Source organism: Vulpes lagopus, chromosome 19, assembly GCF_018345385.1.
Source record: "Vulpes lagopus strain Blue_001 chromosome 19, ASM1834538v1, whole genome shotgun sequence".
Lineage (NCBI taxonomy): Eukaryota > Metazoa > Chordata > Mammalia > Carnivora > Canidae > Vulpes > Vulpes lagopus.
The window spans coordinates 20223068-20248925 of NC_054842.1; the positions used below are offsets into that span (position 1 = coordinate 20223068).

The 25858-nt window shown below is 38.8% G+C and overlaps 1 protein-coding gene across 22 annotated transcripts in view; it reads left to right on the forward strand.

The window, feature by feature from the left end:
- THRB (thyroid hormone receptor beta) overlaps positions 1–25858 on the forward strand; it is a 372691-nt gene that overhangs the window by 310113 nt on the left and 36720 nt on the right. The window contains exon 1 of one of the 22 annotated variants that reach the window (XM_041734422.1): positions 12804–13146. The exons of the other annotated variants lie outside the window; for them this stretch is intronic. Within the exon in view, the coding sequence (XP_041590356.1) occupies positions 12819–13146 (328 nt within the window). The 5' untranslated portion in view covers positions 12804–12818. Of the gene's footprint in view, positions 1–12803; positions 13147–25858 lie in introns of those variants that run through there. 22 annotated transcript variants of the gene reach the window in all.

Below are 25858 nucleotides of genomic sequence, written 5' to 3' on the forward strand. Positions count from 1 at the left end.
TATGGAGCATGGGGAATATTGAGAATAGTACTTGGTAGGAACATAGGGAATATTGAGAATAGAAGACCATGGTTTGGTAGGAACATAGGGAATATTGAGAATAGAAGACCATGGTTTGGCTCTTAAGTCTGACATTTACCAAGTATTTAACCTTGGATAAATCACTAATTCTCTCCAGCAAAGAATGTATTCAGAGATTAATTGTCCATAAAGAAGCCAAGGATATTAATCTACAACTCCATTTTAAAGTACCTCTCTAATACAATAACCATATTTCCCCCTTGTGGGGAAAACAGGACAAAATATATTAAGTTAGAACTGATTCCCAAATCCTAAACTGTGATTATCAGGAAAACATAGCAACTCACAGATAAATTGGGCAATCGGTTACTTTCCACCATCTCTTTCAGTGGTCTTATCTCTCTTGTTGGACAGCTTCCCCCAGGAACAGAAGACTTCAGACTAGGCAGACACCCATTCTCAATGCCCCAGGAAGTCGGGGCTTCTAGAACCCCTGTCAGCTTCTGGAAACATACACATGCTCCATAATAAACTTATTCCTCTGAAAGTGTTGGTGACCAGTATATCCTTACCTCTCCAGGACAGAGGCTTTGGGTTTGAGTACCTCTGGAGGTACAGAGACTGCATACCAAGGGTAAGCCTGCATAATAGTGACACTGCAGACAAAATAGGCAAGTATCCTGGGAAGCCATTTCACCTGTATGTATGACCTGTATTGACACAGGGATGGCTTCTCTCTGTTGTTAGACTACTCTGTAGCTGATGCTAATATGAACTATTTTTAGAGATCAATTTTTCATGTCCTGGGACAATTCAGCCATTTTGATTTGAACTGAAATAAATATGATCCCACTTCTCTATCCACACTGCAAAGATACCATAAATCCAAAATCAACTGAGCTTTGGAAATAAGAGTCAGAAATCCTCCATGGCCCAAAGCCATCCTCCATGGCATTGACCTGAAACAGAATTATTATCTTTGGCGAATCTCTATCTCCATGATATTTGCCAGAATTGACTTATACAAGAGACTTGACTTTACTAACTTTACTGCTTCTTAAAACAGAAAACTGTATTGCAAATATGACTATTTAATTCAATTGTGAATTTACTTAGCATTTGAGTTAGAATACCATGTGGGGGTTAATGATCTATTAGTCTAGTTGGCAATATTTGGTGAGTAGCAAATTTTACCCCAACTACTCATAGCTGCCCCATAATGTGCAGCTTATAGAGGCCATACTGTCATAAGCCCAGCCTCACAACTAATGAAAAGATACTTATTTTGCTCTTTGTTTGCCTAGACCTGGGAAGAACTTCTTATAATAAGCTTAAGATATAAAACTAAAGGTCAAAAATGTGTAAGTAAAAGAACCTCCTGCCCTTTAAGGGAAAAAAAAAATACATGTTAATTTTTGCAGGAGTTTCAGTTGAATGGTTTCCAAGGAAACAGGTATCTGCAATGGGTTCATCTCATTTAATATTTATGGCCAAACATAGGGCATAGTTCTTTCTTATTATCCGTTTCTGGTTACACATGATAGGCTCATTCTTAACTTTCCTTTGAAGTGATCATTCTATGTTTGAGTCTTATTTATTCCCCAAACAAAGGAAACAAATGTGTACTCTATGATTTAAAAAAGTTTTGTAATATCAAGGATAGAAGCCTGGTGATCACCACTAAAAGGAAAAAAAAATAACACTAATCAATCTGACACACTTTTCCTAGATGAATTGAGGGGGTTTGGTTTTGTTTGTTGTTTTATTGCAAATTTGCTTGCTTTTTTAGCTGGTTCTGCTTTTAAAAGTTGAACTGGAAAAAACGAAATGCATAGAAAAGGACCATCTTCAAGTTTGAGTGAGTTGTGTGTTTTCTTGCTCTGCTATAGCAAACCTATTTTTCAATTTTATATGTGATTTTAAAGTACTCTCCACTCTCCCAGATAGTTGGTTTAATACAGAGAACTTCCACATACCCTTCATCTGGACTCATCAGTTGTTTGCCACATTCACCTTATCACAATATACGTGAGTGTATGTATGCATCTGTTTGTATATACACACGTTATTATTTTTCAGAATCATGTAAGAATAAGTCACAAACATCATACTCCTTGAACTCTAAATACGTCAGAGTGTCCCCTAAAGTCAAAGAAATTCTCTTAGAAAACTATGATACAATTCTCAAAATGAGAAAGTTTAACATTGGTGCCTACTATTACCTAACCTATAGGCTTTATGCAAATTTAACAAATTGTCCCCTGTTTGGGAGGGGAGGTAGAGGTTGAGACCGGGGCCGGAGAAAAGATGGTCTCTGGAGGCTTTCATGGGTGTCATCCCTTCCAACAGGGCCACCACCACTTGTTCCTTTTGCCAGTTCTGTTTCTGGTCCAGGACTTAGGCCAGGATTATGTATTTTGTCTAGCTTTTGTGTCTCTTTTGCCTGCTTTAATTTGTAACAGTTTCATGATCTTTCTGTTTTTCATGACACTGACATGTTTGAAGAATGCAGGCCTATGATTTTGTAGAATGTTCCTCAGTTTGGGTTTGACTGTTGTTTCCTCATGATGAGGATCAGATTATGCATTTTTGTAAAAATGCTGGAAAAAAATTGTATCCCATGATATTTATTCCTATAAAAGTTTAAGTGTGTGATTCAGAAATGGTTTCCAATCTTCCAAACCACCTACATGTTCATGTGAGGAGGTTTGTGTCATTATTGATGAGCTTGTTCATTATCTCATGGGATTGGAAGAAAGTATCTTTTTAAGAAGCCCTCTTATTAAGCATCCATTCAATAGTCTGAGGATCAAGGTCTCAAGAGTCAAAGCTATTTGTTTCTCTATCACCTATGATATTTTTAAGGCTGGAAGGACAGTATGATACCTCCCTGGGACACATGTTTCTTTGTAGGAGGAACAGAAAACAGATTCTCTGGGGTCTGAAGATCTGTGAGGATAACATGTAGATGCTCCCTCTTTATTCACCTTCTCATGCTTTAATTGGATCTTCTTTTCTTTCCACCATCCAATCCTCTTAAACGACAAAACAACTAAGATCAAAATGTATCTTAGGTTAATCTTGGTATCAACTATGTATCTTTTTAGATTATTTTGACATTTGAAGTAAAATGAAGATAATTCACCATTTATAGATGTGGTTCTCAGGATACCAACACGAAGTAGATCCAGCTTTTGACTACTTCTTTACAGATGCTCTTTTATTCACCTCTTCCTTGAAGATCCAATCCAAATATCACTTCCTCTTTACTTGTTACTCCCCTCCCCCACCGCCCACCACACCCACCACCCCCCAGAATGAATCATTTCTTTCCTTAAGCTGTCTTGAAATGTTACTATACTAAAGTACTTATTGTGCAGAGCCTTACTTGCTACAGCTTCTGAACATGCTTGAGTAATTTACCAGATTGAGATCATCTTGATTTATACCAAAAATGTTCATAAGTGTATTCTGTGCACCCAGGCTACAGTGTGTGTTGAGAATAAAAAGTTCAGTGAGACTGCTTCCAGTATGGGGTTTCCAGATAGACATGTTGGATGAGCTTTGGGTCTAGACTTGAAATGAGCATCAACTCTGTGGACAATCAAGCAATAATGAAAATTCTATTAGCTGACTGACATTTGTCTTAGAGAATAATAAAGAATTTAACCTATGCTGTTTCAGAAATAATAATTCCACTTCACTCAATATTCAGTTAACACATGGAGTATTTGGTGCATCAGATACTGCCTTCTGCTTGTTGATATGTCTTGCTTGTTGCAAATTTTAGAGAAAGGCTATGTCTTCCTCCTGTATGTGGTATTGATACATAAACGACATGAACTTTGAAATGTTTTTTATTTTGATAATCGGTTTTAATTGGCTCAAGCTATTTGTAACCCCACATCTATTTTCATAAAGCCTTATTAAGATATAATTTACATACCATAAAATTCCTCTGTTTTAAGTGTACAGTTCCATAATTGTTAGTATATTTACAGAGTTTTGCAATCATCACCACAAACTTATTTTAGAACATTTCCATCACCCCAAAGAAACTTTCAGCTGGTTTACAGTTACTCCTCATTACTGTACTCAGTCCCTGGCAACCACTCATCTACTTTCCCTACAGATGTGCCTTCACTGCCCTGCACAAAAATGGAATCATACAGGAGGACTGGCATCCTTCTCTTAGCATATTGTTTTTGAGGTTCATCCACATTGCAGCATGTATCATAACTTTGTTTGAACTTTTTACCTTTAATTATTCTTCATAACATTTTTAAGTATGAATATAAGAAAGAAGCTTTTAATGAACAAAGAATAAATCTTTTGAAAACTACGTGAATTGCAACAGAGCCTAGATTTTGCAGTAGTTGTTCTTAAAAATGAAAAAACAAAGTAAATGCAGATGACTCAATCATTCATTCATTATTCCTATTATTAGGGAAATCAGTTTTAAAATTAATAACTCTGACATGTTATTCTGGAATAAAGAAAGTATATTCCAGCTGTTAAATGTCAAAACCATTCCACTCAAATAACCACTCAACTTTTCAAATCAAGGCCATCAGTGTGAACTACAATGAAATAATCACCTTAACACACTAAAGTAAGATGAAACGGGTCTACTTGCTTTCATTAATTAAAAAAGTACATAAAATGAGTGGCTATGTGCTATTCACACAAAGCATAAATGATATTCATAAAAACATGTAATATTGAAGAGGTTTTTTTCTAGAGACAGAGGGAAATATTTTAATCAAAATAAATATATAAAGAGGCATTACATTAAACTCATCTTTGGAAAAACAGATAAATCATTAATAACCTTGAATTTGTGTTGAATCCTATAATTAGTGGCCCAGAACTTTCGGAATATCAAAATAATTTTCTCTTAGAAAAGCAGTGTGGGGAAATGTGATAAGCAAGTTCTAGAATAGCAAATCAAGAGCCAAAATCTCTATACTAACATCTCTTGGCAGTTACAGAAGGGTGAGAACACCAGCCCCTCAGTTTCCACTCTGTAAAATGAATGGAAGTATCTTCACCACCAGTCGTACTGTTTTGTTATAACATTGCAGTAGACCTCGTCATTATTATTTAGCCAGTGTTCCGATTAAAGTTTTACCAAACTGAAACTTTATTGTATGTCTTCTAGATGATGATGCAAGCTTCATCAGACTGTATCAGCCATTAAAGTTTTGCTTTTGAATCAGATGTTCATTCTTGGGAAAGAGCAAACATTCCACTGTTGGCTTTGCAAGGAGAAGAATTCAATGCTCATAACATTGGTCTTTTTTTTATATATAAATTAATTTTTATTGGTGTTCAATTTACCAACATACAGAAAAACACCCAGTGCTCATCCCGTCAAGTGTCCGCCTCAGTGCCCGTCACCCATTCCCCCCCACCCCCTGCCCTCCTCCCCTTCCACCACCCCTAGTTCGTTTCCCAGAGTTAGGAGTCTTTATGTTCTGTCTCCCTTCCTGATATTTCCCACACATTTCTTTTCCCTTCCTTTATATTCCCTTTCACTATTATTTATATTCCCCAAATGAATGATAACATACACTGTTTGTCCTTCTCCGATTGACTTACTTCACTCAGCATAATACCCTTCAGAACATTGGTCTTAAATATATTTCAAAAGCCTTACTTCTCTTTCAACCACCAGCCTTAAGGGTGCTAGTCTGTTTTTACATCTGTATATATACATTTTTCATTTGGTCTTGATCCTGATTCTCACACTTTAGCTTGCATCAGAATCCCCAAGAGTACATGTCCCCACACGCACTGGGGGTGCAGCCTCACCCCACAGAGTCTGATTCAGTGGGTCTGGGGCGGGGCTGGAGAATTTGCATTTATAAGTAGTTCCAGAAGATGCAAATGCTGCTGGTTCAGGAACCACACTTTTAGAACCACTGATCTATGTGGAGTCTATTTTACAATCTTTGTGGAGCTACCAAGGCCTGTTTTCTTTAACCCACTTATTCTATAAATTGATGTATTCCATCTAGAAGAAAGCTATTGTACCTGGGTCTGTGGTGTCTTTTGCATGTATGTGCTAGGGCAGCCATTCCATCTTAATAAAATAAAACACAACCACCAGACCTTAGGCCTGGAAAGAGTGGCCAAGTGGAGGAAGCCACCAGGACTGTGCTGTGAGAGCCTCCTCTTGGACAGCTCTCAGTTCAGTTACTGGGGCTGCTTCCAATGTCTTGGGTCCTGGGAGTGACTTGTTCGCACTTCAGTATTCTCATCAGGGCCCTTTCTTTCCCAGTAGACCAGATGGCAATTCCTTCCCCTCACACTAGTAACCCATGTTGTCACCTTTTCAAGCTCATTTTTGGAAAAACAAGTTCTGTTTGGTGATGGATTGCGAACAAAAGCCTAAGCCTCCCCTCACTCTCCTTTCACAGAGCTGTAACAGGCTGGCACCATCAAAAAGCTTTTATCAAATACTAAAGGAGAAAAAATCAAATTAGAAACAAAGTCGAGTACAAGTTGTTTTAAAATAGGAGGGCTTTAAGTTTCTATTCCTACCAAACAGACTCAGTCGCAGAGTCCAGGGACCCCAGTCTTGTGTGGCCATCTGGGATTTGTACTACTACCTCGTGTCTGGCCTGCCTCTTCTGGCCAGTAGCTTTCCTCCTTGGTAAAGACCAAAAATGGGACACTCCCCTTGGCAGCTCCCCAGATCCCTGCTCTCTGCCCTTGGTGTGTAATCTGAGAAGAACACGACTCTTCCAGGTGAGATAGCCCTACAAATGGCCTTACCTCCAGCAATATATTCATAGGACAGAATCTGTGTTTCTGAAAGTGTGTTTCATGGAACAGTTGTAACAGATGTTATAAGACATGCAGGGTTCTAGGATCAGATGTGTTTTGGAAATGCTGAGTCCCTTGAAGTTTGACAGTTTTCATTTGTGATTCTTTCAGAGAGGGATCTACAGTGCATATTTCCCAAACTTATTTGACCATAGAACCTTTTTTTATTGCTTTTTCTTCAAAGCATCTCTTGGGACTGGTATTGTGGACTGCTGTGGAAACATCATCTGAATGTTAATCTCAGGGTATGTTGTCCACTTAATGAGGATCACACAATCGAAATAATCAAGGGGAGACTGACTCATGCTAATTAATGCACCTGGGACTGAGGAAGTAAAAAGTTCCAAAATGGTTTGAGTGATACATGATCTCATTGACTCAAGGTCTTATATTATTCTTAAGGGGAGTGTCAAATCCCAAGCCTGGACCAAATCCCCTTAATTCTCTCCCTTCCTCTAAAGCAGTATAGATTTTGGAAGAAGAATCAATGAACTTACTCCTAGGTTGGAGGTAGACAGTGAGGGTAAGTAGGCAGTCCAGGAGACGCCAAGGCTTTGTGCTTAAACCCGCAGGTGGATGCTGGTACCTAGATGGGAAGACAGTAGGAAGAACAGGTTTTAGAAAGAATGAAGTTGGAGGTGTCTATTGGTGTGCCAGTGGACTTGTCAGGTTGACAGCTGGACAGCAGATTCTGGTTTTAGAGAAACATCTGGGATGGATGCATTTGGATGTCATTTACCTATTTATTGAAAGCCATTAGACTGGATGAGATCACCTACAACAGATGCTGGCAAACTTCTTCTCTAAAGTGCCACATACTAAATATTTTCAGCAAGCCATATGGTCTGTTACAATTACTCAACTCTGCCATTGTAGCATGGAGTACATATAGAAGCAGCCATAGACAATATGTAAATGAATGAGCATGACTGTATTTCAGTAAAACTTTATTTACAAAATAGGTAGTGGCCCATGTTTGGCCTGTCAGCCAAAGCTTGCTGACTCCTAACCTAGAGTGAAAATGCAGACCCAAAAAGAAAGTCCAAGACAAAGCCTAAGGCACTTCAATATAATTATTATATACACATAATTATATCACTTATATGCCAGTCACTTTTCTAAATGCTTTACTTATATTGACTCACTTCATCTTCACAATAACTGATGAGTTGGGTACCATTATCATATTTTACAAAGGAGAAAGCAGTTACTTAAATGAAAAGTTTATTTTTCTCTCTTGAAAAAAAAAAGTGTAGGAGCACCTGGGTGTCTCAGTCCATTAAGTGTCTGCCTACAGCTTAGGTCATGATCTCAGGGTCTGGGGATCAAGCCGTGTGACAGGCTCTACGCTCAGCCAGGAGGCTGCTGCTCCCTATCCTTCTGCCCCTCCCCCCATTCATGTTCTCTCTTGCTCTCACTCTCTCTTTCTCAAATAAATTTTAAAAACCTTTTTTTTTTTTAAGTGCAGAGGTTCACAGTGTAGGCTGGTATGGCAGTTCTAAGTTCAGCAACGTAGGTTCCTTCCAGCTCATTCTTTTACCATTTAGAGTATAGCAGTCATTCTATTGGGCCAAAATGGTGGCTGAGGCTCCAGCCATTGTATCCACATCCCAACAGCTGGAAGAAGGAACAAAGACGAAGCAAATGGTATGCACCAGTTGTTGTTTTTTAAGTTTCATAGAAACTGCCTTACAACATTTCTTCTGCTATATCTCAATGGCCAGAAGTTTTTAACACAGATACATGTAGGTGCAAGGGAGACTGGTAAATGAAAGTCTCTTTCCCAAAGGCTGTTGCACAACTAAAACTTAGACAATCTATTACTAAAGTAGAAAGAAAGAAAAGTTATTTGAGTAGAAGCTAGCATAAACATTTCATGTTTTTTATCTTTCCTTATGTGCCTTTTCGCAAGGATAGTTAACCACACTCTCCCCAAGACATTTCTGCTCAGCTGTCTCATATCTCTGGCCCCCACTGTTGAAGTCCTGCATACCTTCAAAAGCCAGCTCACAGATCACCTCTTCCATGATGCTGCACCTACCTTGCTAGGCAGATTCTTCCCATGTTCCCATGCCACAGTTATCACACTTCCTTGGATTTAGTTCTTTCCTGGTCTGTCTCCTCAGCTAGTTGCCTCTGCTCAATGGGACAAGTTAAGGACAGGTGGAGCCAAGTCGAGGCATGGAAGGTGAATTTTTAAGAACTAAGGGAAATACACACCCAAGGTGCAAACGAAGAAGTAGTTAAGTGTGGAGGACACCCTGGAGCATGGTAAAGGGGCCATGGTCGGGCACCCAGTAGAATGGCAGTTCTCAAATTCGGCTGCCTGTGCAAATAACCCAAGGAAGTTCAAAAAAATCTTGATGCTCACGTTTCACCCCATACTGATTAAATTAGAATTTCGGAGCATGACACCTAGGCATTGTTTTTTAAAGCGTGTATGTGATGCCAATGTACAGCCTTATTTAAGAAACAACACAGCTGAAAACAGAGGAAAACACAAGGAAAGAAGATACTTTCCTCCTTTAGAGACCTTGAGAGTTTGTTGTTTACCTTCGAGGTTTTTCCAAGTGAAACCATTAGTCTTACCCTTTTAGGTCATTTCCTGCCAGCTGAAGACAGAGATGTATTTACATAATAAACTATTATTGATTAGAACACTTCTAATGAGAATTATTAAAGCCCTCCCAAGTTTATTTCAGGTGGTTAGATGCACTATGGGTTAAATAAGTCTTAAGCTTCCCCTTAAGTAACTAAATTAGAGTAGTCAGCCAGGGAAATAAGAAAACAATCTTACCGAAGCGCACCTCATTTGTGACACATAATACGTTTAAATTGCTTTATCGACTTTACAGAGAAGCACGCCAGATCGATCACAAGTGACAGCACTGTGATTGCTTTTATCAGGGTGTGAGGGGCCATATTTCAAATTCAACGTGAGTCTTGGACTCCTTTTTTGGCTCACAGTAATGAGAGTTTCGTGCACTTACTACACATAAAGAACATCCCCTACTTGGAACAAGAAGGAATGCATTCCAGAAAGTTTTGTACTGTTTTCTCCAAAAGATAAAAGTTAGGGAGGAAGTTCTCTTAACTATGTTTTTGAACCTTTTTTCCTGTTCAAAGATTTCTGAGGCAATTCAGGATTGTTTTAATGCAGTGAGTCTCAGGGGTCTTCCCTGTGTTTTGTAAAAATCGAGGAAAAAAAAAGTTTTGGGAGCCATTCTTTCCCTTTTCGCTGCAGTATGTATATCCAGTTCTGGGGCAGAAGAACGCTCTGATTTTCCAAGCACATTTGGAGATTTCTGGAAATTGTTTGTAAGTGTTCCTTTGGCATGAAAGTTGAGACTCTGGCTTTGGTTGTTATTGTTACTGGTGAAAAGCAAGAAATTGCTTGGATTTGTGCCTTCAGTGAAATAGAAAGGGAGCCAGGAAACGCACTGGGCATAACTGCAGAATTGGAGGGATCCGCCATGAAGCTCCTAACCAGAAAAAGAGGCCTCAGAACATGTGTGTTTGCCAGGAAAGAAAACTGCTTTATTGAAAGGTTAATTTTCAGATTAGCTTGGGGAAATTTGAGATAAATAAATGAAATCAGACAAAAAACATAAGGCCTGTATCCTTTTTCCCAGGGTTTTCAGAAAATAGTCACTGCTTCCAATGAAATGTTTTGACATTTTCAGTAGGGAGAAAATGTTAATTGTAATGTTATGTGTATGTGTTCTTAAAAACATGTGCGAATTAATCTTTTATTCGTTTTAAGAGTAATCAGAGACTAAAAACACTATTAAAATGTTAGCTATGTTCATTACTTCTTAGGATCACTTTCCTGCTGCCTGGGATGTTGCAGTTCATTTTCCTGATTCAAATGTACCAATCTGGAGAAAATCCCTTTACTTGTCTTAACAGTTCAGTTGTAGTTTTTTGAGGAGTCTTCTTACTGAACATCCACGGGGTCTACCTGGATTCCTTCCCTTATTTTGCCTCATCTGTTTCTTGTTCTCTTCCCTTGGAACAGTGGCTCCTTGACTATGTTTACAAAATCATCAGCCCTCGGGGTGCCTGGGTGGCTTGGTCGGTTAAGCGTCTGACTTTGTCTCAGGTCATGATCCCAGGGTCCTGGGATTGAGCCCCACGTCTGTCTTCCAGCCTGCCAGGGAGTCTGCTCATCCCTCTCCCTCTGCCCCTCCCCTTGCTTGTTCTTTCTCTCTCTTTCAAATAAATAAAATCTTTTTTAAAAAATTAAATTATTATCACTTAAAGACTCCCTTACATGTCAGTGGCCCACTGGCTCAGTATTGAATACACGTACTACTGAGCTACTTAGCGGCAGGGGCTGGATTGACTTTTGGAACAGCCATCTCTGCTCCCACCACCCCACTGCTTTGCACTTAACAGACACTGCATAGGTGTTTGTTGAATGACTGTCATTTCTACCGTCCTCCCTCCAGTCATTTATCCGTGTTCTAGAATCCTGTGTTGTAGTTGACTAGAGTTTCATATCCAAAGAGCAGGTTTCACTGTTGAGTATTATAATATTACATTGTCTGTGGTCCCTTAGGAGGGAAATACCAACAAGGTCACACACTCATGGGCCAGCAGGAACCCAAATGTAAATGTCACCCCCTGAGTCCCAGCCCTACCAACTAAGTCTCTGGAAGAAAAAGAAAGAAACCCCTAGCTTCAAAGAAAGCAGCTTTGGCCCTTACTGAATCATGATCTAGAACACATGCATATAGTGGACATACACGTGCTTATCCACCCCTTAGTAATCATCTTAGCAAGCAGTTAGGGTCTAATTTGATATTTGTTCACATCTTAGTTAAAAGATATGGTGATTCATATGGAAAATGCTTTTCTCTCTTTAAAAGGTCACTGTCTTTAAACCTCAAGCACATGAATACTATTTAAATCACATTTAAACTTAAAAATGAACCCAAAAGCAGATTTGATTAGAAGAAAATGGTGAATGTACACTGTTTCCCACAAACTACCTCTAAGAGTGCTGTAAAGCACAAACGGGGGGGAACTGCCGTAAGAGAGGGAATTCTTCATGAAAGCGTACCAGCACATATACTCTCCCTCGTGTGCTTATAAAGAAAACATAAAAACCGAATGAGCAAAGCTAAATTAAGCTTTAGGTCTCATGTAGATTAGTGCTAATGATGTAGAAAATTCTCAGCTGCAAGGAACAAAACAGAACTCACAGACACCAGTGGTGTTTTCAGAAGTGGCTTTCCTTTCCTTGGCATGTTGCTAAAACCTGTGGAACCTGTGTGTCATTAGGAGGATGGATGGAATCAGTAACATTCAACAGATTTAACCACCAACATTTGCATGACTAGATTAATGTTTTGGAGTCAGTCATCAGGCTCGTTACTACTGGGATTTTCTCTGGGTCATGCTAATAAACCGGATTATTGATTTTAGGATTTTCTGCGTATCCAAGGATATTGTCTAAGATGTCTTTACAATGTTTCATGCTTAAGTTGTCAAGCCACATGACATCGCAATGAGTAATCATTTTCTAATCACGTTAAAAGGGGTTAAAAAATGGCATATAAAATGAATCTTCCCAGAGTCAGAGGAACAGGAGCATTCTTGCTGTTACTCTTCCAGCTGGGTGATGGTCATCCCTACCTGCATACCATCTACCCCAGGAATTAGCTGCGTTCTCAGCTTAAGACCCTTTGATAGAAATCTGCTTTCCAATATGTTTGAATGGCAGGAGAGCCCAAAAGACAGCTCAATCTAAATAGGATTTTAGTACATCGGGTGCTATTCCAAAGTAAAGCAGGCTGGGGTTGCTGTGTGGTGGTGGTGTTTATTCATCTTTCCTTTTCATTTCATGCGTATGGATGGACACTTCTCGGCGTATATGCCCAGCTCTCAGGGTGTATGGGGCTGGTGAATGCATGTGTAGAGTGTGTGTATATGTAAAGTAGACACTGAGCCAGGGTAACAGAATGAACTACTGTATGCAAGAAGTATATGAAGTGCACCCAGCTGCCGGCAGCAATTGCTACATGCAGGCCACTGATTATTACACGTATTTTGAAGATAGTCCGGGTTACAGTGGTTGCAACGCTCAGGCTGTGCCCAGTAACAACATATATATGGAACAGGCCTGGGCAGTGAATCAGCCTTATACCTGTAGTTACCCTGGAAACATGCTGAAAAGCAAGGACTCTGACTTGGACATGGCCCTGAATCAATACAGCCAACCTGAGTATTTCACTGAAGAAAAGCCTACTTTTTCTCAAGTGCAGTCGCCATCGTACTCTCAGAAAAAAGGTAGGGACCATTTTACTAAATTTGTTAAAAGTTTCCGTGTTTGTTTCTGTTGTGTTTTAAAGTTACAGTTTGCATCAGCTTTGTCAAATCTTTGACTTTAAGCGCTGAGTGTTTGAAATTAAAAACAGCAGTAAAGAGAGAGGTTGCTAGGTGATTGAAAGGGGTCCGTGAGCAATAAAGATTTCCAAGCACTTTTTTTAAAGCATATATGAGAGCTGGATTGAGCTGACTTTTTAAGCTGTGTGTGTGTGTGTGTGTGTGTGTGTACATATTTAGATAGATAGATAGATAGATAGATAGATAGATAGATAGATAGATGATAGATAGTGTGTGTGTGTATTGCCTAAAATGAATAAGGTCAGTTTCTGTGCTAAAGAAAATATGTAAAAGGCTTCCCCTTGGTGGATAGGCACTGTGGCTTTTGAAGTGAGATAATTCTCCCCAGTTCAGGTTCAAATTAAAAACTCATTTGACTTTTTTTGATATTTCATATTAAAAGTTCATTATTAAAATATTTTAGTGATTTTTAATGATCGTGCACTGTTGATATATTAGGTTTTATAATTGTTCATCTTGATATGTTTACTGATCCATGTAAGCTGTGAAGAATCTACTCATGACCATATTAAGCTATAAGAATGTAAAACTCAAAAAGGAACTAATATGCTTTCTAATGCCATTTTGTCCCTAAAGTATTATGTGTCTGGAATCATGTTAAATGAATTCTCTATATGAAAGCAAGTAAAATACCCTTCAAAATATGCTAAGTGAAAACAAGTGCAAATCCATTTATCTTAATAGACACTGTAGCTTTACAGTGCTGTGTAATTTTCTATCAATGGAAAATTTCTTGTATACCAAAAAATAAAGTAAATAAGCAGGTAACAGGAAACTCAGTAGCATCTGCCAGATACTTTGGAAATAGCTTAAATTCTATTCTATTCTTAAATATGCCAGAAACTCTTTTTTTTTCTGTGTACTATCTACAGGATATTGCATAGGAAACCAAATTTACAGGTTTCTGTAATTTGCAAAAATATGATGCCCTTTGATCCTCAAAGGTCAATTTCTCCATGAAATTATCTTAAAACAATGTGGCTTGGTTGATTATGGTTCCTATAAAAATTATGATTTGTTTTTCTTAATGTGACTCTGTAATTAAAAGTAGCCTGTTTTGAAAACAAAGCCTAAAAAAAAAAAACCCTCAAATTCCTGTTTAGTTTTTACCATATACTATGTTTGAATTTTCTGTCCTGTTCTCCAACTTCCAAATATGAAATATAAAGGGAATTATAGCAGAAAACATATTTAGAGTAATTTGTCTGCATTTTCCTCTAGTTTCACATCCTCTTGGAGGGTATCAGAATTTCTCATTTATCACATGGGGCACACTACAGAAGTCCTTTATGGGAATATTTGAGATAGGCTGACTGTGTACTTTCTGTTTCATTTAATATTATACTTATAAGTAATTTATCTTTGAAAAGAAGAAGTTAACATTGCCTCATTAGACATTCCTGGATGTGCATCTCACAGTGTTGTGGGACCTCAAGACAATATTGGTGCCTGCCTCTCTATTGGGGCATTCTGCTATTCTTAAAAATTCCTGCAAAACTTTTCAGGCTCTTTTACTCTTTTGTTCTTTTGTCTTTACACGATATCTTCTTCAAGCAGGCTGGAGGATATTTGCTCATAAAACGTTAAACCAGATTCTTTGCTAATTAATTTGCCGCTTGAACTAGAGGCTAAGACACATTGTATGCATATATTGATGTAATTTCCCAAAGCCATATGCCATTGAAAGGCCACTGCCACCTGCCAAACTCACTAAATCAAAGCAGGCAAATATTCTTAAATGCGCCATTATTTACTGTTACAAGTCTCTAAGTAAATCCCAGTAAAACTAAACCCAGCTGTTAACTGTCTCTTAGGACAAAAGGTTGTACCCAACACGTTTATCCATATTGATCCATTATTGATTTTTGTTGTTGTTGGAGGACATCAGTAGTATCTCCTTAAGGCAAAATTAAGACTCTAAACAGGTGTTCAGTGGGGCAGACCTCATTATTCCGATTGGATTTTTATCTGTTTTCATGAAATTCGTAATTGTTTCATCTGGATTTGTCGCTGTCACTACGACGCTATAAACTCTTCCATAACACAGCTGTCTTAACTTTGTCATTGTTTTTTTTAAAGATGGCTTATTCTTTAGCCTTTAATTGGAATTTTCTAGTATTTAGAAAATGATCATAATGCTTGTAAAAAAAAATGTACTGTCAGTACACATAGATGAAATAAAGGAAGACTACAGAACCCAATGTCAAGACTAGTTATCTTAATGGTAGACATTAGAATGATTTTAGTTCTCTTTGTGTTGTTTCTTGTGTGTTTTTACGTCTGTAGCCAAGCGAGTTCCTGAAGCATTGAGGGCATGAACGAAGAAAACGGCAGAATTCAGTTCATTAAATCAAATTTAAACTAAAATTCCAAGAATTAGGCTGGGGAGCAGAGCCAATATCATTTACATTTTGAAGAAGGCTGAAATGCAGAATGTAACGTCTGTCTTATTTTTCATATAGAATATGAGAAAACACAGTTTTCATTTTTAAAAGTTAGGGACAAATAATAAGAACCCTAGCAATCACTCAGAGGATATGAGCTCCTTATTTTTGTCTTTCAAGTAACATGGCCTTACTTTGTCAGGTTAAAAATCAGTCATCACAGCCAGTTCTGACCACTCACTTCACCTAAGCCCCCAGCTCAGGAGGAAGGAAAGAGTAGGTTTGGAAGTCAGCCAGAGGGGAGGGGAATTGGTTCCTCTCCTTTGTGACCATGGTTTCGTCATAGTTAAAAGTCAGTATCTTTTTCTTTACTTTTCTTTTTCTTTTGCTTGGAGGTAGGTGGTGATGTGTAGGTCACTGGTTGTTTCCACCAGAAATTCCAGTTACATTCCAGAGTCCCCCAAACAGCCTGAGTCTGGCTGACCTGCACAGCTTTGCTGGTCAGTCTCTGGGTCTATTTAAATAGAATCATTCCCTAGAGTGTCTGTCCTGTGCAACCCCTGTCCACCAGATTCTTTGCTTAACATTTCCATGTGCCATCTTTATAGGAATTGCACCTATATGTAGTATGTTTGCATCAGAGTTCATTTTTATGTCCAAGAGAATAAAAAACTCCTGGACTTTTTGAGTCCGGGTCAAGGAGATGGAGTGTTTTTGTTCTGTTCAGTTTTGGTTTTGATTGCACGCATTCTTGTTCTAAAGCCACATTGTTAGTGTTGCAGAAAGAAACATTAATAACCAAAGCAGGAACTGCACCTAGAACCATCCTTTCTGAATCTCTCTTAGTTGCCCCTTTGTCTCAGGGACAGGAATCTAAACCTTTCTTCATTTCATGTATGTGAATAATCATGTAAACATTAGAAATGGAAATTAAATTGAGGGATGTTTGAAGTGGCCCACATCAAGAGGACTGGATTAAAAAGAAGAGTTAAGCCCCAAAGAAATATGATCTCTAATTAGAATTTCCTTGGCCTCTTTCAAAGTTAAAGAAGGGCTGCTATATAGTAGAATCGGACATGAGGCAGTTCCAAAGTCTGCTCAGAAAAAAAATATTCCATGAGAAACAGGTACCCTTAAGCCCTGGAATCACACTCAGTCTCTGGAGAGGCAGGCAGGAAGAAAACCATAAAAAAGGGAAGATTCGTGAGTCTCCCAACCACATAATCACTCCCAGCCACAAAGCCGAGGATGAGATGATTGCACACTATTTCAATTTCTTTCTCAACACTTACCTCTCCTTCGCTTCCTGCCCCTCTTTCTCCTCTCTGTCTCCCCTGCCCCACCCCCACCTCCCCTTTACCTCTCTCTCCCCTAGACTTTCTCTTTATGCCTCTGTCTCTCCCTCTCTAGTTGAATTTGTTTAATTTAAACACATAAGATTAGTCCACCCAATGCACTAAGTGTTGCAGACATCATATCTTTAAAATATAATACTTGACAAGTTAATGCAACTGCAGATTTTTCTGTAATGCTTATGTAATTGTAGGGATGCTGATGTAAGGTTAGGATTTCAAATTAGGCACGGCCCAACCCATATACTATTAAGAGACAATACCACTCCAGAAAACAATAGAACCATGTTTTAAAATACAAAACACATTTGCTGTGGAAGAGGTTAAAAGTTCCTCCTCTCAGTATCTAGAACTGGAAGCAAAGTAAGGAACCGTTGTAGTTTCCAAACCTAGTCCAAGTGCAGACAAAAGCATGAGCTGACTCTTCTGTCCTTTCTTTTCCGAGGATTAATTATCGGCCTTGTCAAAGGCATGTCCTTCAAAAATCTCACTGGATGCCTAACCTCATCCTAGACCACCCACTGCCAGTTCCTCACAAAGAAAGTTAATAGCTGCAGTTCAAGGCATGTTGAGAAACTGAAGTCAGATGACTGACAGGCTTGTGAAAGATTGTTGGTGCTGTTTATTTCCTACATATGGGGCTCATGTCCGCCCCCCTGCATCCCTCAATGAATACTTTCCCACAAACTCAAAGCTTTTTTCTTAGGTCTCAGCATTCAGGTGCATTGGCCTGAGGTTCCATTGCCTTCCACTCTACCATCTGTTCTGGTCTAGCTTTTATGACCCCATCTTCTTGTACTGATACTAAGTACCAGTGCTCACTTAGTGTCTATTCTTCCTTTTCCAGATCCTCACGACTGCTGGGCGTCCGTGCGCTGTCCTTGGTACCACCCTCATCTCAGGTCCCTCTGTACTGTACTAAGCTGCTTTAGAGAATTTCCTGTTCTGCTGGAGACGTGTGCTTTTGAGTGGTCACCCCACTCCTCTTTCCTCATCTACAGATACTTCCTGCGGTGTTGCGGTGTCTTCTCTCCATGGTCATCCCCCTTCTCAAAGCCTTCTGCTTCTAGCCACTCAGTGGCTGTGATTCCCTGCCCTCTGCACCCACCACAGGGCTCCTCCTCTAAGTTTCAAACCCTCTTCCATGCCCTGTTAGATCAAACACTAACTCCACCAACTCTCTCCTACCCACAGGGAAGATTCTGGCTTCCCTGCTCTCAAGGGAAGTTTTGATTCTGGCTTTGTACTTCTGCCCACACCGCACTCTGTTTTCCAGAAATCTTGGCCAGTTTCTCCATGTACTCCTCTCTCTGCCATACTTCCCTGAACTAGTGATACTTTTTCCAGCTACCAGCCACTGTCAGCTCTACCCCAGCATGTGCCCTGCCATTCTCAGCCTGCGTCACCTCAAGTCACTAACTCAGCTCAGAACCCACCAGCTTCTATTTAACCAGCACCACATTCTCTCCAACACCCTGGCTCCCGACTGGCCCTGGCTTCAAAGGCAGGTATCCCTTGTTTTCTACAATAGTGCTGAATCATTTGTGTACACCATCTTTAAATTTTTTTTAATTTTTTTTTATTTATTTATGATAGTCACACACAGAGAGAGAGAGAGAGAGAGAAGCAGAGACACAGGCAGAGGGAGAAGCAGGCTCCATGCACTGGGAGCCCGATGTGGGATTTGATCCCGGGTCTCCAGGATCGCGCCCTGGGCCAAAGGCAGGCGCCAAACCACTGCGCCACCCAGGGATCCCCTAAATTTTTTTATATAATGTATATTAGACCAGAGTTTCTCAACCTTGGCACTATGGACATTTGGGGTCAGATGATTGTTGTGGGGGCTGACCTGTACCTTGTTGGATGCCTATCAGCCTTCCTTGCTTCTATGCACTATATTCCAGTAGCACACAACTGCTCCCACCCTGCTTTGACTAACCAATGCTATGTCCAGATACTGCCACATGTCCCTCTGGGGTGAAATTACCCCTGGTTGAGAACCACTGCATTAAAAGAACGTCATATTTAGAGAACATCTGAAGTAGGGGATCTTTTTGTAATGTGAAAATCCCTCATCAGTTTTCCTATTGAAAAGTCTAGATTTTTGTATACTGAGTTGTTCCAAAGTATGCAACATACTACTGCAGAGTATACAACATACTACTTACATATATGTGTTTTACCTCATTCCTATAGTCTTGATTTGGGTTCTCTTCATTATCTATCATCATCTTCATCACCAGCTTATTTAGGTAAACTCCATTTGGATCATAAGCACCATAAGGGCAATAACCTCCTTTACTTTGTGCTCTGAAGTGCACATCTATTATGACTGCAGGGTATACCTGCAGACAGACCAATAGAGCTATAACAATAATGATGGTATCCTGATGACAAATGCAGCTGCTCATTCCCCTTCATTAAATATCAGTCTGAAGAGCTGATAGCCCATGTTTTCAGAGCTATAACGCTGAATCTCATTCTGAATGGATTTTCAGATAAAGAAAAGGCAACCATTTTTTTCTCAAACATGCAGGATCTGAAATAATTGTGGGAACTTCCATGTAAGCCCAATGCCATAAAACTCTCAGAGCAAAATCAGAGGCAACTAGTACCCATTTCTGGTGACCTTTCCTGGTCTCCTCCCCTTCTCCAGTCTTCTAAAATACTTTACCTTCCTGCTTTCCAACCCATTCCCTCTTTTATTTTTTTTTAAGATTTTATTCATTTATTCATGAGAGAGAGAGGCAGAGACACAGGCAGAGGGAGAAGCAGGCTCCATGCCGGGAGCCTGAAATGGGACTCTACCCCTGGACTCCAGGATCACGCCAAAGGCAGGTGTGAACTGCCGAGCCACTCAGGGATTCCACCCCCCCCCCCCATTCCCTCTTTTAAAGCAGGAAAAGACCTCATTAGTACCAGAGTTCTAAAACTCCAAAGCCTACACATGCCAGAGAGCTGATATGGCTTAAAAACACAGCTGTTTCATTAGGACTGCTTAATTTAAACTTTTCAAGTAACATAGATATTGTGTGTATGTTATATGATAAAAATATTTTTCTCTCATAAAGAAATATATTTTATCTCCTTTTCTTTGAATTACTTCTGTCTTCCCACTTTTGACAAAAATTAAAAATCTGTGAAATATTTCTTTGCCTATAAAAACATAATCGAAGGATAAGCATAAATGACAACTGACATTTAGCTGCAGAGTTGAGGCACAATAGGGAGTCGTGTAGACTGTAGCAAACTAGAAAGTGTATTTTTTTTCTTAGAAGATGGGATGCCCTTCTCAGTTCAGTTAGATTTGTCACCCTCTGAGAATTTGAGCTCAGTACTGCAAGATCTTCTGATTTTTCACATGAAGCAGGAAATCACCACAAATGTTCTGGTTTTAAAAGTTGGCTGAGATCTGTAAACACTCTGCAATCCAAACACTGTGGATTGTCACTGTGTGTTCCCCTTTGATTAAAATTTTGACTAAAACTCATTATACCAATCTATTCCCTTTCCTAGCGATTTGCATCTTCAAGTGGTTTAGTTCTAATTCTGGATTGAAAGGTTGTGTCAGCTACTAAAAACCTGAGTCTACAGGGACAGGGATGAGGAAGTTTAGCTAGTGACTTGTGCATGAATCTGTTTTATGCCCAGACTTAGCCGTAAAATGAATATATTTTAGTTTCAGAAATTTTTCAGTCAGAAGAAATAGTCTGAAACTTGCTTTGTCCCCTTTTCTACCCCTAAGACTTCCAGATGGTGGAAATCCAGAGTCCCTTGTCATCATGTCCTCTCCTCTTTTCTGAATTAACACCTCTGATCTAGTCCTCCTTCTGCTTTCCTTGTCCTCTACTACCTCCTGTGTTTTAGAGTTCTAAGACTTGGGACTCCATGCCTTCTATCCCCCAGCAGCAAGGGTCTAGCCAGCCAGAGGTAAGGTGGAAAACAAAGATGCTCAGTGATTCCATGAGGGTAGTAGGAATGTGGAAAGATGATTGCTGTTCTGAGGAAAAATTTGGTGAAACGGGAGGAGCCTCTGGGGCAGCTCTGCTGGAAATTAGCAGACAGCAATAAAAGAATATCTTTCAAGTTAATACAGTTTCAGGTTTGTACCCAGTGTCTTACACATTAGGGCTATGTATGTTTATTAAATAAATTAATAGCTGGCTAGCTGGATGAATGGATGGATGGATTAATATAGTGTAATCCATTCAAGAGAATTAAACTAGACAGCCTTCTGATTTTACTCATATATGGGAAAGCCTTGAATCCAATGCAAACCAGGAAGCCAAGCTTACTGCCTGTTGCATGATTTCTAGCATAAATATACACAACTTTCCCCTTCCACGTACCAAATCCCTCTGAGAATCAGATTTTTTAAATTAATGTTAAGCTACAACATGGATAAACCTTGGAAACATTATGCTAACTTAAAAGCCAGGCACAAAAGACCATAAAATGTGTCATTTCATTTGTATGAAATATCTAAAATAGACAGATCTGTAGAAACGAAACATAAAAAAAAAGAAACAAAACATAGATTAGCGGTTGCCTCGGGTGGGGAGGGGGGCGGTGAAAGGGATAGGAGGAATGGGAGTGTCCTCTAAAGGTACTGGGTTTCTTTGGGCGATGATGAAAATATTCCAAAATTGATTGTGGTGGTAATTTCACAACTCTATGAATATAGAAAAAGCCATTGAGTCACATGGTATGTGTGTTATATCTTAATGAAGCTGCTAACAAAAAAGGTTGAGAAATGTTAGTAATATTTGACAATGTCCACCTATTTTACATGCAAGATAATACCTGGCAAGTAAGCAGACATTGCCAAGCATCAACTGAAAAAAATCCCAAGTCTTTGTTGAACAAACAGATGGAGTTTGCTTTCATAATAATATGCTTGATAAAGTGGCAGCATAGTTTATTAGTCTAAAAAATAATACATCTGAGCATGTAAGAGCTAGGGAAAACATATCACCCTTGAATTATACCATATCAACATGGGTCTTAATTGTTTTCTGGGGTGAACAGTCACTTGTGATAATTTGCAGATACAATTCACAGAGGAGCAGTTGTGGCTACCAGGGTTGTGTTTCTCATGTTTTCTTCTAGACAGAACCAAATACTGACATCAATTTAGCATTCATTCCTGGTAACAAAACTTGTACTACATGTGCATTTTCCTTAGCAGTGCATCTTTGGCCAGCATGTGGCTTATTTGGTAAGCATGAAAAAAGAAAAAGATAGAAACACAGAAATCAGGAGAGCAGGAAATGGTTAAGTTCTCTGGGAGAACTAGTTAGCATGTGATGTTGTCAAATATATTCCGTAATCTTAAGAGAATCTTCACCTACCTATTAATTACGTGTGGGATGTTACTCCCTGATGGATGACATTTAATGATGAATAACGGACTTAGGCATGATAATTGATGTGTCATTGCCTGTGGTGACTGTTTTAGGTAAATAAGATGGTTCTGAATTAATATTTTAGAGAAAAGAAAGAGATGGGTGGAGTACACTAGGATGACCATGTAAGCAACTGCAACCAACTTAAGTAGATGTTTCTGTAAAAGTCATGATGATTTAACTAAAGACATAAGTAATCTCCTATTCATATACCCACCAAGAAGATAATCTAGGAGAAATAAGAGAACAAATCAAACCGCCCATCAGACTAGCAGTCAGAAAATGGAAGGAGCCCATTCCACACACAGATAGAATTATCAGTAGATTCCAGGATTCACAAGAACTTAAAGGTCAAACTGTTCAACAACCTACATAAATTATTGAACTACAGGCAGAAGGAAATTTTCAGTATCTTACTACCAACACCACAAGACAGAGCAGGCAAGTCATGAAGTACAGTGAGAAATGGTGAGGGACCTGCATCTCTGTTTAAAGAGATGCAAACTCTCTTTATATTAAATTAAAATTAATTAAACAAACTCTGTTTAATATTCTCTGGCCCTTCCAAGGCATGTCCCATAAGCAATACAGTATCCAACTATATAACAATTGGTTCCTGAATATGAGGTGGAAGAGGCTGTACCTCTGCCTTATCCCTGCCATGTGCACCTGATACCAAGAACTGAAGAGTCTTCACTTTGAACAACTATTACATAACCTCAACAGATAAGAGATCAAGAGATAACTTCCCTGATGGGGAAAGATGCATTCCATCTGCCTTTACCAGAAAAGTGTGGGTTTTAATAATTGGGTTACTTTGTTGCTTAAAAGTTACTATGTGTTTTATAAGTCTATGTTTCAATACACCCACAAACAGGTACACACAGTCACACATGCTAATCTAAGATGAAGAAACATCAAAATGCTAGAGTGGTTATCTCTGTGGTGGGGAGTTGAAAGGCAAATTTGGGTTTTGCTCATTTATGTATTTTACTTTTTCTATAATGAACTGTATTACTTGTAAATGTTTTATTTAAAAATAAAATTTGTAAGAAACTAATACACAAATGGAGGGTATTCATCCTTTCTAATGGCTGAGTAATATTCCATTGTATACATAAACCACATCTTCTTTATCCATTCATCTTTCGATGGACACCGAGGCTCCTTCCACAGTTTGGCTATTGTGGACACTGCTTCTATAAACATTGGAGTGCAGGTGCCCCAGTGTTTCACTAGATCTGTATCTTTGGATGGAGTGACTGGGTGATGGGCACTGAGGAGGGCACTTGACGGCATGAGCACTCGGTGTTATATGTTGGCAAATCAAACATATATATATATATATATATATATATATATATATATATATATATATTCTTTTTTTCTGAAGTTTGATATATATGTATATTTTACTTTATATATATATATATATATATATATATATATATATATATATATATTCTTTTACCATATTGCTTTTGATTCCTAAAGAGGGACCACTGAATTCCATTGGTGTTAAGTTCAGAGTATCTCTGACCATTTCCCCTATGACCCTCCCCCCACATTTGGTAACTAGTTATTTCTCTGGGCACAGATCCCTGTCAGAATATTTTGTGTTATTTCTTCCTATGGATGGACTTCTCCTTTGGAATAAAGCAATCCCCAGTGAGTTTTCCTGTAGATGTTGACAGATTACCTATTAAATTTGAACCACAGCACCATCAGTTACCTACCAGACAGTGGTATACAACCTTAGGACTTGGGGTTAATGAGAAACCTAGCCAGGAAGCAAACACTCTTTTGAGTGTAATGGATTATATAGCCCAAAGTAGAAAGCAAAGCACAATGTATAAAATTCAGATTGCAAATCTCCACTTTTGGTGATGGTATCTGAATCACACTGGCCTGGTCATAGTGATTTTCATGTCTATATTGTGGGGAAAATGGTATTGCCCTTAAGCTCTCTTTAGTCCTGTCTCACTGTATTGAACCTAGTGATCAGAGCAAAGAAAGACAGACCAAATCCAGTTGATTAGTGAGCCTGCATGTCCCCAGATCATTAGGTCTTGGATGAGCTTCAATCTGGATGTCTTCGTTTTAATCTGACTGGAATCTTAGTTTCTTTACCAAAAATCAAATTTTCTAATGCAGTTTTCATTAGGCCTGAAGTTTGGACTCCTGCATCTGCATTATAACCTCTTTCAGAAATCTTTTCTGAAATCTTTAGCCTTCTCAGGTACACCTTCAGACTTGAAGCCCAATAATGAACACTTAGCCATCTTTAGATCTTTAGCATATTGCCTGGCACATAGTATACTCAAAAAATGTTTGTCAAATGGAAACGTTCTCTTTTATTTCCGTCATTTCTTTGTTTTTGCAATAACAGCTTTATTGAAACCTATTCCACATACCATAAAATTCACACATTGAAAGTGTACAAAACCTATCCATGAAAAACAATGGTTTTTAGTATATTCAGAGTTGTGCAACCATCAATACTGTTTCTTTCCAGGACATTTTCATCACCATGAAAAGAGACTCTGTACCCATTAGCAATTACTCCTGACTCTCCCCACCCTCCAGGCCTTGTCATCCACTAATCTAATTTCTGTCTCTATGAATTTGCCTATTCTAGACGTTTCAGAGAAATGAAATCATACAATATGTGGCCTTTCATGTCTGGCTGCTTTCTTTTAACATAATGTTTTCATTTTATAAAGGTTCATCCATATTGTAGCATTCCTTCTCACAGCTGAATGATATTACATTGTATGAGTATACTACCTTTTGTTTATCCATTCATCACTTGATGGATATTTGGGTTGTGTCCATCCTTTGGATATTCTAAATAAGGCTTCTTTGAATATTCATGTACAGATTTGTGTGTGGACATGTATTTTCAGTTCTCTTGGTTATATACTTAGGCGTGGTACTGCTGGATCATATGTCACTTTTTGTTTAACCTTTTGAGGAACTGCCAAAATGTGCTTTATTTTCTAAAGCACATTTTATATTCCTACCAGCAATATATAAGGTTTCAGATTTTTCCATATCCTCACCAACATTTGTTATTGTCAGTCATTTTTATTATAACCACCCTAAGTTGAGTGGTGTCTCCTTGTGATTTGGACTTTGCATTTCCTTGCAGTGGAGTTCAGCACCTTTCATGTTCTTTCCTTCATTCGCCTTTTCTCACATTAAGGAATGACCCGGACTGGAAGTATAGAACTCAGTTTCTTACACGTACGCTTACCAGGGGGAGAAACCATGCCTTATTTGTTTTTATATTCTCAGTACCAAGCACAGTGCTAAGCACATAGTACATGCTAAATAAATGTTTTCTGAACCTATGAATAGATGAATGATTAAATAAACACACAAATCATTCCAGTCCCCTATTTTTCTGTCCACATCCCTCCCAGAATTCTCTTTTTAAAAATGTCTGATGAAA